At 32.3% G+C, this 19410-nt stretch overlaps 2 protein-coding genes across 2 annotated transcripts; both read left to right on the plus strand.

Moving 5' to 3' along the window:
* The first annotated feature begins 3235 nt into the window (after positions 1-3235).
* LOC111285893 (fasciclin-like arabinogalactan protein 4) lies at positions 3236-5099 on the plus strand. Its single transcript, XM_022875544.2, has one exon. The coding sequence runs from the start codon at positions 3616-3618 to the stop codon at positions 4906-4908; it is 1293 nt and encodes a 430-aa protein (XP_022731279.2). The 5' UTR covers positions 3236-3615; the 3' UTR covers positions 4909-5099.
* An 8942-nt stretch (positions 5100-14041) lies between these two features.
* LOC111286678 (putative protein phosphatase 2C 23) lies at positions 14042-17838 on the plus strand. The gene is made up of 4 exons (XM_022876799.2): positions 14042-16008; positions 16109-16222; positions 17080-17344; positions 17472-17838. Exons 1-4 carry the CDS (start codon positions 14302-14304, stop codon positions 17585-17587), a joined length of 2202 nt encoding a protein of 733 aa, XP_022732534.1. The 5' UTR covers positions 14042-14301; the 3' UTR covers positions 17588-17838.
* Positions 17839-19410: the final 1572 nt, after the last annotated feature.

Below are 19410 nucleotides of genomic sequence, written 5' to 3' on the forward strand. Positions count from 1 at the left end.
CAAATATAAATTTTAAAATCAAAATTTTATTTAAAAAAATTAAATTTTTATCACTTGAATTAATAAATATTAATAAAAAAAATATTTATTATAAAGTAGAAATATGTAGCTTGTTTTATTGAGATCACGTCAACTAAATGTCATACTTATAGTCTAGCTTTGCTTAAAGATAAAAGGTTAGATCAAAGTTTTATAAAAGTTATTTAATTAAAAGCCTTTAAAAATGGAAAGTTGTAATGTTAATTAATTAATTAATTCGAATTTTAAATCAATTAATTTATATAATTATTTTAAAAAATTATATTTAACAAATTTAAAATTTAAAAATCAATATTTATAATTTTTTATTTTAAATTACGTTTTCCATTGCATAAAAAATCGACTAATTGTCAAAGAAGTGCAGCGGAATTATCAACTTTAGAACCTCAAAATTTGACCTAAGAAAATGACTGAAAATCAAGGGTTTCAAATTAAAATAATCCCTTTTCCAAACTGAAATTTCTGGGAATGTTGATGTCCACCAACTTAACTTAAGCTTTGATTGAAACGTTGGCATGGTTTGTTTACTCCAAGTTTTCAGAGCATTTCAAAGTGTGGACTGAATCAATCAAGGGCTTCAATTCAGGAGAGTGTGTTTCATGGGCACTCCAGCCATCCATGCCCGTTGTAGAAGCATTCCGATTACGTGGAAACTGCAGACAAAGCCGAATTTTCCAAGGTCAATTAGAACCTGGGACTTGACTTCAGGAAATGTGTTTTGTGGTTGGAAAATTGAAGAGCTACAGATGTCAGAGACATCATCGTAGAAAATGTGGTGTAATAATATTTTCATATTATAAATTCAATACTAAAATTTTTAATATTTAATTTTTTTAACATTGAATTTTTAATTTATCAAATAACACCTTACTCCATTTTTTATTAGAAAAAAATTGAAGAACTTTGTCGTTATCTATTTTTTATTATTATTCTATTACAAATCATTTTCATGTAACTTAAATTTTAATACTATAAAATATACTTATTTTTTTAGGATTTAAACCCTGAACTGTTAGCAAAAATTATACTTATTTTAACAATTTTAAAATTTTTTAAGTTAAATATTAAATGGGAGTTTGGTTTATGAAATTTTAGATTTTAAAAAAAAAATGTAATCTCTAAAAAAATGTGATATCCATTTTTTTTTTCAAGATATTTCATATTTAAATTCATTTATTTGGTTAGGAAGAATCCACTTATATTAATTATTATATAATTATTATACTTTCTTTGATATATATGATGGTAATTTTTTATTTTATTTTATTATTAATAAATATTCAAATGATAAATAGTGAATTTAGCAATAAAAAAAGATAAATATTTTATTTGATTACTATTTTTATTTATAAAATATTATTAATTGAGGTATTTGACACTTTTTTGAAAAACAAAAATTGATAGAAAAAATTATTAAAAAAAATCAACTAATGCGTTTGTCACTTTTTTAATATCATGAAAAAATTTTAAAATATTTCTTTAATTTATTTATAAAATGATCATTTAAAATGTTTTTGTATAAAAACGCTAAAAAATGTATTAAATAATCATTTTATTTTTTTATATTATGAATCATTTAATAATTATTATTTAATTTTAATATTTATTTATAAAAATATTAATCGTAAATTTTAAAATATAAAAAAATTATTTAATACATTTTTTGTACAAAAACACCTTAAATGATCTTTTTATCTTTTTATAAAATAGTTATTTAAAGCATTTTCTATATATAAACACCTTAATTATAATATAAAAAAATATTTTTTTGTACAAAAATCTATAACTAAGTTTCAGTTATTTTCAAACATATTTTTTTAAAAGATAACGACTATTTCATCATTTTTTATTTATGTCAATTTTAAAAATAAGATAATTTTCTCTTGAAATCTTAAAATACCATAAGGTGAGGTGAGAATCTGATTCTGGTACTTTAGATACTATTGAAATATGATATTTTCTTTCGTAATTGAATTACTTTAAATCAAATGTAAAAATCAAATATCCACCATAAAAAATTTAGGAAAAAATTTGTAAATTCTCTTGAACCAATTGCACTTTAAAGGGATAAGTTCCAAATTTATAAGGATACTAATGTATGTGGTTCAATTTTACCGTTAATCTTTTTATTGGTACAATTTTATCAATATAATTTTGAAATAAGTTTACCATCAAACTTCAAATTTTAAAACAATTAAACATTAAAAGCTATTTTACAGTTTCAAAAGTAATTGTAAAAGTAATATGACAGGAAAAAAAAAAAAAGCAAACCATAAACTTAAATTTAAAATTATTATTTTTATTTCCTTCTTTTATAATGATTTTTTATTATTACAATGTCATAATCTAAATTTTTTATTTTATTTGTTCTTATTTCCTCATGGCATTTTTATTTCATATAATTTTTTAAAATTATAGAACAATTTCTAACATAATTTTATAATTAATATTCGTTAATTTTTATAAAAATTGTATAATAATAAATTTGCTTCAAGCTTAAAATGTATAGCGATAAAACTACACCATTTGAAATATTGGTGATATATGTGACCAATTCATACAAGTGATACAGTATACATAATTGGGCAGCCATTGGCATAGCCCAAATGATACAGCAATAACTGGATCATACAGCAAAAATGGCTCAACTTTAAAGGTCTGCAGGCCCATATAAATCTCCAAGCATCAACAAATTGCTTTTAATAAGCCCACTGTATGTAACTATATCGGATAGAAGTTCAGGTGTGTTCAGGACTGATGTTTTGTGCTATAAATTTATTACTCACATTTACTTGAGGAAATCATACCCTCATTTTTTATTTGAGACAGAGAAAATGGAGGGGAGATATTTGAAGCCGTTGAGGGAATTTCAATTTCCCCATTTGAGATTTGAAGGAAATGATTTTCTCATTTATTTATTTTTTAATGTCAATAAAGTTACTTTTATTTAAATATTTAATTATCATTCCCTTCTAATTAAACATTATTTAAACAAAAAAAAAGGATTTATACTTGCATTGATAATGGGTAATTGCTGAAAACTATAGACTAAAAAAAAGACTAGACTAGGGTCAAGATTCTCAAGGGCCAATAGGGTAAAAAATTTATTTTATATATATTTGGAAATTAAAGTGATAATAATTACAGTTAAAGTAATATTAACATAATCAAAGAGTCTATCTCAAGTTATTACAAAGATCAACCTTTGATTAGGACATTAAACTTGAACTCTTGTTTTAATTTGCATTTATGTTAAAATGACTTTAACAAAACCCGTCTTCCACAGCACTAACAGCACGTGTATGCACTCACATCAGAGCTGCGAGTGAGGAAAAGCTTTAAAAAAAAAAATGTGTAGATTTGTATAGAAATCCAAATCACCGTCATCATAATCATTATGATCTCTACGTCCATTATCCCCACATAATTAAATCATACTCTCTTTCTCACTCACTCGCTCACCCCCCTACTCTCCATTCTCCAACTGCACTGTTCAAACAATCAAAGCCTCTCTCACTCCATTCTTTTTCCTTCACTCTTAAAAACTCTGCAAGGGACAGAGAAGAGACCAAAGACATGGCAATTTCATTCTCTATTTCTCATATTACCCTTCTAACATTCTTTTATTTACTCATCCTATCCTCCTCCTCCTCTTCCTCCACCACCACTGCTCTTAACATAACCTCCATCCTCTCCTCCTTCCAAAACCTAACCTCCTTTTCCTCCCTCCTCTGCTCCACGTCAGTTGCCTCTGACCTCACGCGACGTGACCCGATTACTTTGCTCGCCGTCCCAAACTCATACCTGTCCATTTCTCCTTCCTCAGACCTCACGCGCCGCCTCCCACCGTCCTCACTCGGTGACATTCTCCGCTACCACATCCTCCTACAATACTTCTCTTGGACCGACCTCCTCAAGATCCCTCCTTCAGGCGTCCTCGTAACCACACTTCTCCAAACAACAGGCAGAGCCCATTCCAACTTCGGCGCCGTTAACATCACTCGTAACCCTTTAACTAACTCCATCACAATCCAATCGCCCGCCCCTTACTCCCCGTCAAACGCTACCGTTTTATCCTTGATCAAAACCCTTCCTTACAACATCACTATCCTGGCTGTTAATATTCTCCTTGTTCCCTATGACTTCAATCTAATGGCTTCTGATACGCGTCCTCCCCTCGGCCTCAACATTACCAAAACCCTAATCGATGGCCACAATTTCAACGTCGCTGCTTCAATGTTATTCGCTTCCGGCGTTGTTGATGAATTCGAAGCCGATGAAGGCGGTGCGGGGATCACTCTCTTTGTCCCCACCGACGTTGCTTTCGGCGATCTGCCGGGCAACGTACAACTGCAGTCGCTTCCAGCTGATAAGAAATCTGTGGTTCTAAAATTCCACGTGCTTCATTCTTATTACCCTCTGGGTTCACTGGAGTCGATCGTGAACCCAGTTCAACCCACATTAGCGACCGAAGATAACGGTGCTGGTAGCTTCACTCTCAACATTTCCAGAGTTAATGGATCTCTTGCTATTGATACGGGAATCGTTCAAGCATCGGTTACCCAAACGGTTTTCGATCAAAATCCCGTTGCCATTTTCGGGGTTTCCAAGGTTTTGTTGCCTAGAGAGATTTTTGGGAAAGTTTCGGCCGGGATAACGACGAAGCCAGGGAATGGGGTGGCGGTGGCAACGGTTCAGCCACCGGAAACATCTCCATCACCGGTGAATGCACCTGGGTCAAGTGATCCAGCTTCAAATCTTTCATCACCGTCGGGGTTTCATGAAGAAATAAAATCGGACTCTGAGAGATATCAACTGCAGAGCTGCATTGTTGCTCTTTGTTGTATAGGATTCTATGTAGTGCTATGAGCTTGATCCTTGAAACTTGTTTTTTTACTCTAAATTACAGATTTTTTTTTTTTTTGGGTTTTTTCTTTTACACAGTGTATTGAATAAATGGCTACAAAAGAAGCCACTTTTTTTCCTTACTGAAAATTAAGAGAGAGAGTTGTATGTCTTAATAATAATAATTTATATTAAAAAGGCATCATTTTTTCTTCCCTTTCCTTGGTATAATATGTAAAGCTTTTAATATTGGTAATATATATCCTGCTTTGAATAAATAAAGTGAATAATTAATAGAATTTTCAAGAACATTCGTGCTTGATCTCTGTCGATATTCTATGTACATATTTTTTGTTATCTCCCGCATAAAAAGTCCGGGTTTTTGAAATTCAATCAGAGTTAAAAAAGGAAAGTTTTGGGTTGAATCCTCCAAATTCAAGACCCATATTTTATTTCTTTTTTATGTTTAGCCTTTTTGTTTTTCCAAAAAAACCCGACTTCTCATCAGAGCTTTCTGGACCACAAGTTTTCCCCAACTTTTTTTGTCTAAAAGAATGGTTTTTTTTTGGATCCTTGGAAAGAGGTACTAGTAGAAGCTGAGTTGGGGGCATTTTAGTAAAAAGAGAAATGCATGCATTCTACAAGAAAACTGCAGAGAGACTGAGAAAGAGAATCCAACATATTTGGACTGTAATGGCGTTTTGCTAGATTTTTTTCTTTTGTTAAGTCATTGCATTGCTGTAAGGGCAATAGTAAAGAAAGCAAGGAAAGTGAATGACAGTAGGCAGGGTGGGGGACTCTGGTCTGGTCTCATCATTTTCTACGGTTGAGATACGAGATTGAGTTCAAGAGAAGGCGTGTTTTGCCTTCGGATGTTTGTTTAGATCAGTGTGAAGAAAACAAGACAGAGTACGATCGAGATCGAGGGTGACAGAGTACTTATTTGATTCCAAGTAAGATGCGGCGCGAGGGCACTTGTCTGATGGTTGTTGCACTTTGAGTGTCTATGTTAGGATTCAAAGGGTTGATGGGTCCGGTTGGAGAACTTTTGGACACTACCTTTGGCAAGGGAAACCCCACAAGAGTAGAAAATTTTCTGATTCGATGATCAAAGCACCCTTTTCTTCGTTTCTTTCTTTTCTTTTCCCTTTCATGGTCAAGATTTGTTATCCAAATTCTAAGCTTGAATCTAGTTCTAAATATAAACAGGTCATTGGAGCCATTTCTCATACTCAAACAGACATACCAAACACCCATTGGTATTTAACTAAAAAGGAGCCCAATCTTAGTTGATCCTTTTCTTTATGTAGGCCCAACAAACTAAGAGCCAAACCAAGTCATGCCTTCTTGGGTCTTCTTCTCGAGCCTACATGATTCCCAATTTACGATTACAACTCAATAGGCTACATTGGGGGGAGCCCATATAATCAATTTGGGTTTAACCAACATTTCACTCCCATCTATGAGGAAAGAGTGAAGCCCAGGGGCTGTCTTTGTGCCTACTTTGAACATCTCCTCAAGTCGACGTGTGTTCTTTTCTTGGAAACCTGTCACCGACACACCACCAAGAAACCATAAGAGATATGGTCAATTGAATATGAACTTGAGAGTTGTGCTGTAACTGAACTGTTGTTTGAATTGTGAGTGTATGAAATGGTCATAAGCAAGAAACTTTTGGGTCAATTAAAACGAAATTCAAGATGTTGGTATTTTACTAGTAATTTATTTATGGTATTATATACTTTCTAAAAGTTTGAGTAAACCGGAACCAAAATGTCAAAGCAATTGAGTTAGTTGGAAATTCAGCAATATTGACAGGATCAAAGCGCAGGGAACAATACAGTGATTGCAATCAGGAAAATCCTATTCCCTTTGAATATTGATCGGCAAACAGTAAGTCAAGACCTCCCCATCTGCCTGCCTTGTGCAAGCATACATAAGACAAGATGTTACCCCATGGGCGCGTCTGGTTGAGTTAGAGGTGTCCAAATGAGTGGCCAACATGAGGTTCGACATGGCTCACCATCGTATCAGCACGACACGATACATGCAGTGCATAGATTAATATAGAAATCACATAAATCCTTGTAATTGGATTTTTTTTCCCTTAGTTCTTTTGGAGTTTTGGCTTCATTTTCTTATCAAATCTTTATTTTATTTTTTTAACAAGTCGATCCTGCATCCCACTGCACACAAACCCCATCAATAGCCATGATGGTCGACACCCATCCCCGCACCATTCAAAATGATAATCGATCATTTGTTATCCGCTCTCCCAATGATGACCCATCGTGCCATACGACATACCCTGGCCCTTAAGTTCTATGGGTCGTGCCGTATTTTTTATCGTGATGGGCTAGCTTGTCACACTACAGTTTAGTAAGAGCCACCATAACGTGCCGGGTCAACCCAATCTGCTTATTTTGTCAGCTCTACATTGAGTTGAGAGGCTAAATATAGCCGGAGAAAGACAAGATGTCACTTGAATGGTGGCGTGCGTGTCTTTAAGATCTTTAATAAACAGCGAAATTGGGGCCCAAATTGACAATTAAAATTGGTACTTGAGATTTTGCCATCTTAAAAGTTAAAATTATACCTAACACATTTTTTAAGATTTTTGTTTATTAGTCCTGTTAAATAGGGCTTCGAAAAAGAAAAACAAAAAAAAAAGTCAAATTTGGGTAAAACAAAATAAAAACTAATAAAAAATATTGACTGAATAGGTCTATTATCATAATCGCAAGTAATTTTATTTTTTATTTGAGGGAAGAAGAAACCAAACTTATTTTTTTAATAAAAAAATCGTACATCAACACCTAAATCAGATGTTAAGATATATTTTCACATTATCTTATGGCATTTTTTATTGAGACTCTCACAATTAAAATGAAGAAGATAAGTTAATACTATAAGATTATATTTGGAGTATAGGATAAAAAATAAGATAAAATAATAATTATTTTATATCATGTTTAATTTGTAAATAAAAAAATATTATTGTAAGAATAATTAATTATATTTTTGGCATAAAATGGTTTAATTCTCTTAAAATAAAAAAAGATTATTTTTAATATATATAATTGAATTTATAAATCTTATTATATTTTTAAAAATTATATCAATAATTTAAATTATATAAATTTTAAAAAAATATAATTTTAACTAATAAATAAAATTACTCTATTTTAATTTTTACACACATCAAATATAAAATAAAATAATATTATTTAATTTAATCTAATTTATAATATTATTTCATCTTATCTTTATCTTATCCAATTTAAAATCTATTGTAGAAGGGCCGGAAGATGTGAGGAAGAGACTGAGCAATGGGAAATATATGAAATAAAAACCAATCTTGTTGTCGAAGATGGCAAATATAAGGAGAGGATGAGGATGTGGGATGGCATCAGAATGCAGACAATTTCAATAGTGATTTCCCCAATTTACTAGTGCAGATTGGTGGTGGTGATCCTGATAGCTCCTGACAATGACCATGGTGGTTCCAATTCCATTCCCAGTCAAACTCTCCGGATTGTGTTTGCTCAATGGCTAGCATTCTCCCTTTAAAATATATTTCTTTGAAGTCTTCACAAATTTCACATCCTTGCAATTGAAGTTTCCTTGACATTTACAACTTCAACATTCTCTCTGTTGTTTGAACCAAATTTCTGTATTATTCCGTGTTTGAATTCTCCTTTTGCTTGTCGAATATGAAAGCACAAGCAGTAATCAAACTTACAAAGTCCGAAAGAGAGGTTAACAATTTTTTCCCCCAAGTTTATTCTTCTGATGACTTAAGATAATTTCTTTCACATTTCATTATCAGCCATTGACAATAACACACCATTCAAAGCTACACTGAGGTTTGAATTAATGATATTTTACTGTATTCTACAACAGGAACTTGGGTTTTTTATGTTGTTGAGTGGAGTTGAAATTAAACCATTGATCACACAAAAACAGGATTGAGACAAGACAGATTAAGGATAAGAATATCAGATTAAACCCAAATGAATTAAACCTATGACTTTATGGGTGTTATTTCAAATGTTTGATTAGGTATCAAACAGGCTTTTAGGAAGAGCATATGTTCCTTTGTTCCAGGAAAGGTGATTTATAAGTAGATTTTGGAACTTAGGATTTAGGGCATTCAAAAATGGCTTAGCTAGGACAAGAAATTCAATTTTCCTCCATTCTTTTAAGACAAGTGATTCAGAATTTAGGGTTTAGGTAAACAGAAACAAGATGAATCTGCCATAACCCCAAAAAAATGTGAATGAAAGAAATTGAGTAGGCCAAAAAAGAAGAAGAAGAAGAAGAGGAAAAGAATGGTTTAGCTGAAGTGGACAGCAGTATGAGTCAACACACATGCAATGATGCCAGCAAAGCCAAAAGGTCCACCAGGGTAATAAAACAAGACCCACTAATCACTAAACTCCAGAGCTGAGCTTGATTTGAAAACACCCACCACATATGTAAGAATTTAAGACTAAACAATTAAGCTATATCAAATGTTGCTTCTTTCCTAATACTATACATTAATTATTATATCTATTTAAAGTCAAAATTTTAGGCACCCAAAACAACATTGATATGTATTATTTGTTTATTCTCCAGCTTGATGAGCCAATGTATCAGGCCACTATTTTTCTTCTAGAGCTGTTTAAAGTTGAGAAAATGTGTTCTAAAAGAATACGGTTGATGAATTAGTCATTATTCATGATTGAACCATTAGAAGTTTCTTGGAATTTAATAATATATATATTTAATGTAATTGATCAAGGAAGGTTTTAGTCCAAGATTTAGATTCCCTTTTTGCCTCCTAACCATTGCACTCGAATATTTGAATTAATTGATTTATCCTAAGCTTAAAGAATATAGTTTCATTCTTTCTTTTTCTAAATTAAAAATAAAAAATAATTTCATTTTTTCTATCAAATAATTTCTTTTACCACTTTCCCCATTGCATGTAATATTGTATTATATTAACTAATTTAAAACAATTAGTTACCCTCTTCCAATCTCTCTTTTTTTTTTTTTTTTTTTTTGAAACTCTTAGCACGAGAATATCTAATTTCAATTTAATCTGTTTTTTTTAGTTTAAAATAAGTCGTATTTATAAGTAAATAAAAGAGTTATAAGTATCTAGACTTGCTAAATGTTATCTTTTAAAAATAATATTTTAAGTTTCAAATAAAAAAAAAAACTTAATTTCACTAATTAAATTCGAATACAACATTTAGATACTAAACTATAATAATTTATACTGAAAATTATTTAAGGACCAATGAAGTTTATATATTTTTGGGTGTAAATTTGCATCATCTTCATCTTCTCGGGAGAGGGTAAAGAAAAGGGGTAAAGTTTGTGTTGATGATCGAATTAAATTTGTCTTCAACACAATGATTGAGTAAGGCACTAATGAAGAGCAATGTAACAGTAAGTTAAAGAGTGAAAGTTATACCAAAAGGTGATGGAATGATATCCAAAACTAAATGGATTTTATTTTTCCATCGATAAAGCAACCCACCTTGAAGATTCATTTGAAAACTAAATTAAAAGTACCAAGATATAGTTTTTATGAATATTTAGATATATATTTTAATAATTAAAAAAATAAAACATGCGAAAATCTCTTAATTTCACTTAAAAAATATTTACTGTTAGTATACAAAAAACGAATTCTATTTTTATTGGGTTACATCTTAGGATGAAAAGAAAAAAAAAAATGTTCATTTGATAGTTTATAATTAGATAAATAGAATTCAATTTTTTTTCTTGAAGAAAATAAAATTGAACTGAAGTATGGTTTCTTTCTCTTTTGACAACAAATTCTTGGAAGAAAAATGCAAATTGCATGAATTGAACCTATGGCCATCTATTTTATAGAAAAATATGAGAAACAGCTAGAAATAAGTTAAAGATACAAACTTGGTCAGACTGAAGAGCTGAGATTAATGGGTAATAATAAGATAATGAATTTAATTAATTCATAAGAAATCAAAAGTGGATCAAATTGTATATTTGATAATGCTTTGACTTATTTGATTACATGCAGTAGAAATATTCAATAAATTAGGTGCCAAAAACAAGGCTAAAAATATAATATAATATAATATAAGCTTTTTTTTTTTTATATGTAATTCTTTAATTTTGTTAAATGAAGTTAAAAGATTGTCACATATTTAATATTTTTTTAATATACTTTAAGAGATATATATATATATATTTTGTACTTTTTTTTATAAAACACCAGTTAATTTTAATACTAAAAAAAAACTCAAAATTTAAATGTAAATAAAAACCCTAAATACTGAAGTTCATTTTAAAGTACTAAACAGTATTTCTAAGTTAAAATTTGGATAAAAGGGTACTTAAAAAATATCTCACCATGAATTCAAATCAATTAAAATTTTGTTTTGCAAAACCATTACATGATTTATTGATAGAATGATAAGCTCTTAATTTTAATTATCAAAATTCAAAGACAGCCTCAAATATATAATAAATAAATAAATAAATAAAACTTTGCTAATTTGAATGCATTGACCATAATTAAATATACTAGCAATTAATTAACATTTTCAAGAAAGTTTAAGATTTCAACTACTTCAAGATTTGAATCTTTTGATATGTGTGAATCATATACAAATAATCTATTTAATTGATAAATGAAGTAGAGTAAAAATATTTTAACATTAGCTAAAACAAAATACACATATCTAAATAAAAGTTTTGGAACAAATAAAATAAGGTTAAATGAGGTGTTAAAAGAAGTTGTGGAGTGGGTCAAGCAATTGGGTTATGGAGATGGTGGCTTAGCATTTTGCAAGGTTTACTCCACTTGCAAATATTGAATGATGATAGCTTTGAATTTTTGGGTGTGGGATATTATAATGGAAGTGGAACTCATGCTTTTCCCATTGTTGGATTGATCAACAATAACCTAGGTTTCTTTTTAAACTTTTAATTTATTTATTTTTTATCTTACAAAGATGAAAAGAGAGATATAGATTTTAAAAAGTTAGGTAAGAGAAAATTATTTTATTTTACTATTATAATATATTGTAAGTCTCAGTAATAGTTTATACTAAATTATTTATTTATAAAAATTATTAATAATAAAATTTGAATTTAAATTATATAAACAAATTATTCAATCCTTATTAATTTAACTGAATTCATTGGCAAGGAAGATATAAATTGGGTTAGTCTCCATCCAACTTTCTTGTGATGGTGTTGGCCTCTATCAATTATTATTTACTTAAAAATCATTTAACCCCCATCTCATGGCACATAGATTTTTAGATGCTAAGTGTCTGGTAGCCCAATTATGATATGTATTTTTTTTTTAAATACAAAAGCTAGTTATGAAATAAGGATTTATTTTTCTTTTTTGATAGAAAAAAGTTTAGGTTAAGGACATTAATCAAAGAAAGCTCCTTCATTTATTTATTTTCCATGGTTAAATTGGGAATGAGAAATTGTATAAAGAACTTTTCTTAAACTAAAATTCTAACTTCCTTTACTAATTTCAACAAGTTTTTATAGATATTCTTTAATCGGATATTTAACAAATTCTATAATTTTTTTATTTTCTAAAGCAATTATAGAAAAATAAAATAGTTTATTGGCCAAAAAAAATTTATAAATGAAAAAATTATTTAATTTTTGCAAATTTCTTTTAAAAGGATTGCACAAACAACATATAATTGCAATGAGTGATAGTAAAAAAAATAAAGTGTAGTGAATTAAAACAAATAAAGGATTAATAATACGAGATTAATAAAATTTATTAATAATGAATATTAAAATGATACATATATTTTAAAATTATTAAAAAAATTAATAAAAATAAGATTGCAATAGTCATTTAACTTCATTTGATAGGAAAAATTTTTTTCATTTGTAAATTTAAGAAATTACATTATTAATATATAAAAAACAGAGGGAATAATTTCTGATTAAATAGATTATAAGAGAGCAAGTTGAGTTGAACGAATATATAAATAAATAAAACGCAGCACAAAAAGTCCAAAAAGTGAAGCTGAGACGCGGATTGTCCTCGGGGAGCCTGGCGTTGACAAAAGAAGCCACCGGCCGTCAATACTGAGCGGCCAGGTGTCAGTCAACTTGCTTAATCAATCCTCTCCGCTTGATCCAACGGTGATGGTGGCACGCTTTTTCAGGCATATTTAAGGAGTGTTTTTTCTTGTGGGTGGCTCTGACTTTTCGAACAGTACCAGAATTTATGACCTTTTTCATTTTTTCACCCCCCCTTCCGACCAAAACTCCTCCCCCAATCTCTCCTTTGGCGCGTGGGTAACACTTTAATCTCAAATTCTCATTTTATTAGAATTTGTTTCGAATTTTTTCATTTACCAAAAATCATGGATGTGCTTGAAAATGGAATTTAACTTTAAAATTTCACCTATAATTATATACCAATTGGATTTTTGGTCATAATCATAAAGATTTTAGTTTTTTAACGAAAAAGATCACAAAATAATCCTTGAAAAGAAAAATAATGCATTTTTTAAAAATTTAAATTAGTTAAATATTTTTTTAAAAAATAATTTCATAAATCAACTAAATTAAACCTAAATTTTTTTTGATTATGTTCAGTTTTGATAGATGCATTGTCTATATCTTTACAAATCTTATTTAATTGTTTAATTTTTTAGGAATTTAATTATGAATTAAGATATTATTTTGAAAATTTTAAATAAGAAATATTTTTTTAATTCAAAAATAAGAATTTCATACAAAAACTACAAAACAAAATCCATTAAGCTTTCTTCCAAAAAGCTTTACAAAATTTGTATGAAAGGGAAATGTTAAGGGAGCAAATCTTCTACTTTGTTGTTTTTTCTTGGAAAATGTTTGACTCATTAATACCAGTCTACTTTCTCCCCCCTTTTTCCTTGCCCTTTCAAAAGAGTTTTTAACAAATTCCCAAACTGGAAAATAACAAAAGCCATTTAATTTGGTCAAAAACTATCAGTCTCAAAGAAGGAAGGCATCAAAATTCAAAGCCTTCTAAAATTGTCCAAGAGCGTGCCATCCACGCTCTCAAAATGTAAACTCAATTGAAAATTGGAATAACCCCCAACTAAAACACCATTAATCTAAGCTTTCAAAACCCCCAAACCCCAGAATTGAGTTTACTTGAACGCCTTTCTTAGTCAACGCCCCACCACTCACTCGCCCAAAGTATTAAAATTTGAAAGAAAAAAAAAAGCATAAAACGTTAATAAAAATGGAACCCAAAAACGAGTTTTTTTTCTTCATTTTGAAAAGCCTCCCCTTCCCGTTCTCAAAAGTCAATGCCCCCGCCATCATACTCTTCTTCTTCTCTGTCTGAAAATTAAAAAGAGAAAAAGAAAGATAAGCTCTTTCCATTTTTTTTGGGTTATGGGTAACGGTATCGGCAAGTTAAGCGTGTGTTTCACCGGCGGCGGTGGATATGGCGGGGAAGAAGCGCGACGGAGAAAGGAAATCGCCATGTTACTATCGGATCCTCTCGACGAAGGGCTAGGTCACTCATTCTGCTACGTTAGACCCGACCCAAGCCGACTCTCTTCGTCCAAGGTTCATTCTGAAGAATCCACCACGACTTTCCGTACGATATCCGGAGCATCCGTTAGCGCCAACACGTATACGCGGCTTTCGACGGCGCTGGTGGACCCTTACGTCAGTTACAACAACAGCTGCTTCGATCGAGCTGCGGCTTTCGAGAGCACGACATCGTTTTCCTCAATCCCGCTGCAACCGATTCCGAAGAATTTAATTAACTCTTCGGGTCCGATGTCGGGGAGCCTTGTTCCTGGTTCGGGTCCTTTAGAAAGAGGGTTCATGTCGGGTCCGATTGAGAGAGGGTTCATGTCGGGACCCCTTGATAATATTAATAATAATTATAATCGCGGGTTGTTTTCGGGTCCACTCGATAAAGGCTTTTCCGATCAGTTTCAAAGAAGCTTTTCCCATGGAGCTTTTGCTTTTAAACCCAGATCGAAAAAAGGTTCTTTAATTCGGGTCCTCCAAAGAGCAATCTCAAAAACCGTTTCTCGCGGCCAAAATTCCATGGTGGCTCCAATTAAAGGTGTCATTTCGGTTAAAGAACCAGAATGGGTAATCGGGTCCAATAAGAACCCGATTCATAATCACAATGAGAATTTGACGGTCAGTAGTTTGAATCTGAGCAGTGAAGGTAGTTTAGACGATGATGAGTCAATGGAAAGTCAAAATCTTCAATGGGCACAGGGGAAAGCAGGAGAGGATCGTGTACACGTCGTCGTTTCCGAGGAACATGGATGGGTTTTTGTTGGGATTTATGATGGATTCAACGGCCCTGATGCTCCTGATTTTTTGTTATCAAATCTTTACTCCAATGTTCATAAAGAACTCAAGGGTTTGTTATGGGAAGATGGGTTTGAACAAGCCACTGCAACTTCCCCTGAAGAAGAAAAACAGAGCAGGGAACCGGAATCGGATAGGGGTTGCTCCGATGATGCTTGTTCCCGTTGTTTAGAGCAAGAGAATTATCCCTGTGAGAAAGAAGATGTTGATTTCGATTCGAATTCAAGTTCAAAAATGAAAAAGGGAAGGAATTTGAAGAGGAGGTATAGAAGCGCGGCAAAGAGGTGGGAGGAGAATCAAATGAGGTGGAAGTGTGAATGGGATAGGGAAAGATTAGAACTTGATAGGAAATTAAAGGAACAGTTGAATAGAAATAAGTCTGATGGATCAAGATCGACGATAAATCATGGTGATGTTTTGAAAGCTCTGTCTCAGGCTTTAAAGAGAACAGAGGAGTCTTATTTGGATATTGCTGATAAGATGTTGATGGAGAATCCGGAGTTGGCTCTGATGGGTTCTTGTGTGCTTGTTATGTTGATGAAAGGTGAAGATGTTTATGTGATGAATGTTGGGGATAGTAGGGCAGTTTTAGCGCAAAAGGCAGAGCCTGATTATCGGTTGGGGAAGGTTAGACAGGATTTGGAGAGGATTAATGAAGAAACATTGCATGATCTTGAAGGTTTTGATGGATATAGATCTAGTGCAATTCCTGATTTAACTGCTTTTCAGCTCAGTGTGGATCATAGCACCAGTGTTGAAGAGGTAAAATCTCATACACCAATCTTTTTGTACAAAAGGAAATGATTTCGATATCTTTTTTTCATCATTGATGGATTTAGATTGATGTCTTATTTCATTTCAGGAAGTTCAAAGAATAATAAATGAACATCCGGATGATGCTTATGCGGTGATGAATGACCGGGTTAAAGGTTCTTTGAAGGTCACTCGAGCTTTTGGGGCTGGTTTTCTCAAACAGGTAACTGTTTGTCTAAGTTTTTTGAACTACTTTAAAGGTGAATATGCTCAATTAGGTTGGTGTTTGAGAAATGAAATTTTTGGGAAAACTTTGAGAAAAAACTCTCTCCACTGTTTTTGCGGCATAAAGGTTTGCCGTTTAAAATGAATACTGTCCATAATTGGCCAAGTTAAAGTTGATTCTTGGAGCATTATTCTGAGAACAGCAATCACATGGGAAACATTAGTTACAGTCATAGTTGTGCAAATCCAAATCCATTGGCAACAAGTTTGCTTAATTCCTAGAGTTCATTCCGGTAAGCTTTTTAGGAATCAGTCTCCGGCAAAAAGAAACAGCAAAATGTGCAAATCAGTGGCGATGGCTGCTAAAATAAGACACATCGGACTGCTTGCAGTTCTATCTTTCTTGCACTCTCCTCTCAATACACACCAAATTGAAAATAAAAGGAGCAGATGAGATACTAGGAACTATTGTTACACTTAGGTAAAGTTAAAACTGCTAGTCCAAAGAACATGGCTTTTCAGAAGAGAATAGGCAAATGACACTGTAACAAGATGAATAGCTACATAGAAATAGATATTTTTCTTTCCTTTGCTGTGAAAAATCAATAAGTTTTGTGATCATTGCCTGATAAAGAGAGATCAATTAATCTGTTGAAATCCAACTATTTCAATTTTCAAGGGATGTGCTCCGGAAAGCACTGCCTTCTGCAAGGTGGTGGTTTGGTGGACCACAGAAACTTAGAGCAAATATTTGCTATGTGTTTGCATATGCCTTCAGAAATTTTGAGTGATTAGAGATGAAAGGTTTTGAATAAATTGTGTATCTGGCCCTCATTGTCTCTTTAACTTCTACAGCCTAAATGGAATAATGCACTACTAGAGATGTTCAGAATAGATTACAAAGGAACTTCTCCATACATCACTTGTGTACCATCTCTCCACCACCACAAATTAGGTCCCAAAGACAGATTTTTGGTATTATCTTCTGATGGTCTCTATCAATACTTGACAAACGAGGAGGCAGTGTCTGAGGTTGAACTTTTCATCACATTGCAACCTGAAGGAGATCCTGCCCAACATCTTGTTGAGGAAGTGCTGTTCCGAGCTGCAAAGAAAGCTGGTACTGTTCAAATATCAGGCTTACGAAATATTCCTTATTCTTTTCTTTTTCCTCTTCATCTTTGCTCCTCCTAATTCATTTTACTATGAATACTAAGTTTTAACATATTTGGTGTCGGTTATTTCAGGCATGGACTTTCACGAGTTACTTGAAATACCGCAGGGGGATAGACGGCGGTACCACGATGATGTTTCCGTCATAGTCATTTCTTTAGAGGGAAGGATATGGAGATCTTGTGGATAAGTAGTAAAAAACCAAAGACAGAAGATATAGAGAAATCTGCCAAAAAAAAGTTTGGGCATTTCCTTTTTGCTGTTTTTTTTCCTGGTCACCTTTGTAACATAGCAATTAAGCTCCTCAGTGGTCTGAGGAACTTAGCTGTGAAATGCACTGGGTGGTGAGGGGTGTAAAGGTGTAAAAGCTGGTTCATGTTGATTATAAACTGTCATAGAAATTGTAATTTTCTACTAATAAATGACATTCCTTTTTGTTCACCATTATCCCCACTATCACTTTCTGTTGTACTTTCTTTAAACGGTCCTATGGAGGTGGCAACACTAGTTCAGCATCTGCTGCACCTTTTGCTTCATTCTTTTACTAAACAATTCTATACTCGGATGGTGTAAAAAAATTGTGCTGGACAAAAATTCTTGCCTTTGAACTTGTTTTTGTAGCTTTTTCCCCCTTTTCAGGTCAACAAGGTTCCTTTTGTTGCTTAAAAGCTTGCAAGCTCATCATATAATATATAAATATGCTTTCATTTCTGCAGGCAATATTCCCCCCTGATTTAAAAACACATTTCTGTAGAATCTGGGAAAATACTGAGACTGATTTGTGCTACATCAAAGCCATCAATCTTCTGCTCAACCTCAAAAGCTCAAAACAGCTGATCAACTTTCTCTCTCTCTCTCTCTCTCTCTATATATATATATATATATATATATTATTTTGGTCTTCTTCAACCCAAATGGTTTAGCAACAAAAGGTGTTAAAACCTTTCCCATGCTGAGCTAAAATTGGTCACTTCAAATTAAAGGCTGGAGATCCTTATTTTTCAAAGTCAGCAGCAGAACCAGAAGGAAATTAATTAAACAGGTATTATTTCAAGCAGCAGCCAGTGTCAAGTGCTTTCCTTTTTTGCTCATTTATTGATTGAGCAGTTTCTCATCTAGGTGAAAGTCATCAATGAACCCACACCGACCCAAAGCACAACTACACACAACCCATTAAATGAAGTAAAATTTAAAGGGAGGCTATTGCTCTTGTCAACTGAAAAATTGATTAAAACCTTCTGAAGAACAAGAAGGAGAAATAAAAGAACCACCCCAGTAAGTGACTCTTTGGGATTTATGTCAATGGCTCACTCCTAGTAGCAAATCCATGGCCCAGGGATGAGGTGTATAGGACCCTACTTCACTAAAAATTTGCCCATTATTCTCATAACTGCTAACTACTTTGGAATTGAAAGTAAATGCAGTGTCGTTGGGGAGCTTGATGCATGCCTCTTCAGCCATAAAAGCCTGTCATTTTTTCATTAAATTTCTAACCAAAGATTTCAGTCCCTCTGCCGCTTATAAATTGTGGCCTATCCCAAGCGTTTCCTTCGCTGCTAGGCCAAGAATCTTGGGCTGTCGGCCGATTTAAACACTGTAGACTGATATGTGAATCTCATAATCCGAATCTATTCTTGGACAGTTTTTTTTGGATAAAGATGATTACTAAAGATCCAAAACAGAAATCCTGACAGCTTGTGGGTTGAGCCTGTATTTTTAAGTAGAATCAAATTCATGTTAGACTGCTCCATCAGACCTTGGGTTTTGTCTAAAAAACCTAGCCAGGCCAAGTTTGTAATTAGCTAGGCCCAATACGATGGATCGCTTTATATTATCTTTAGGCCTAGTTTAAGAGCAAAAAATTGCTATAAGTATAGAAATTTGTTAAGAAATAGTTGAAATTATCTAAAAATTATGACTAATGCAATTTGTTTTTTCTTCTTTTTTTTTTTTTTTTTTCAGATAATTGATTTGTTTTCTAACAAGAGGATAAACCTCTACATTGCATTAAAA

Source organism: Durio zibethinus, chromosome 6, assembly GCF_047325235.1.
Source record: "Durio zibethinus cultivar Kanyao isolate XHJ-2024 chromosome 6, ASM4732523v1, whole genome shotgun sequence".
In the NCBI taxonomy this organism is placed as follows: Eukaryota; Viridiplantae; Streptophyta; class Magnoliopsida; order Malvales; family Malvaceae; genus Durio; species Durio zibethinus.

Excerpts from the sequence above, each read along its gene's own strand:
- LOC111285893 (XM_022875544.2), top strand. The coding sequence starts at position 3,616 with ATGGCAATTTCATTCTCTATTTCTCATATTACCCTTCTAACATTCTTT.
- LOC111286678 (XM_022876799.2), top strand. The coding sequence starts at position 14,302 with ATGGGTAACGGTATCGGCAAGTTAAGCGTGTGTTTCACCGGCGGCGGT. Across the intron at positions 16,009-16,108 it reads ATAGCACCAGTGTTGAAGAG|GAAGTTCAAAGAATAATAAA; the intron begins GTAAAATCTCAT and ends ATTTCATTTCAG. Across the intron at positions 16,223-17,079 it reads GGGCTGGTTTTCTCAAACAG|CCTAAATGGAATAATGCACT; the intron begins GTAACTGTTTGT and ends TAACTTCTACAG.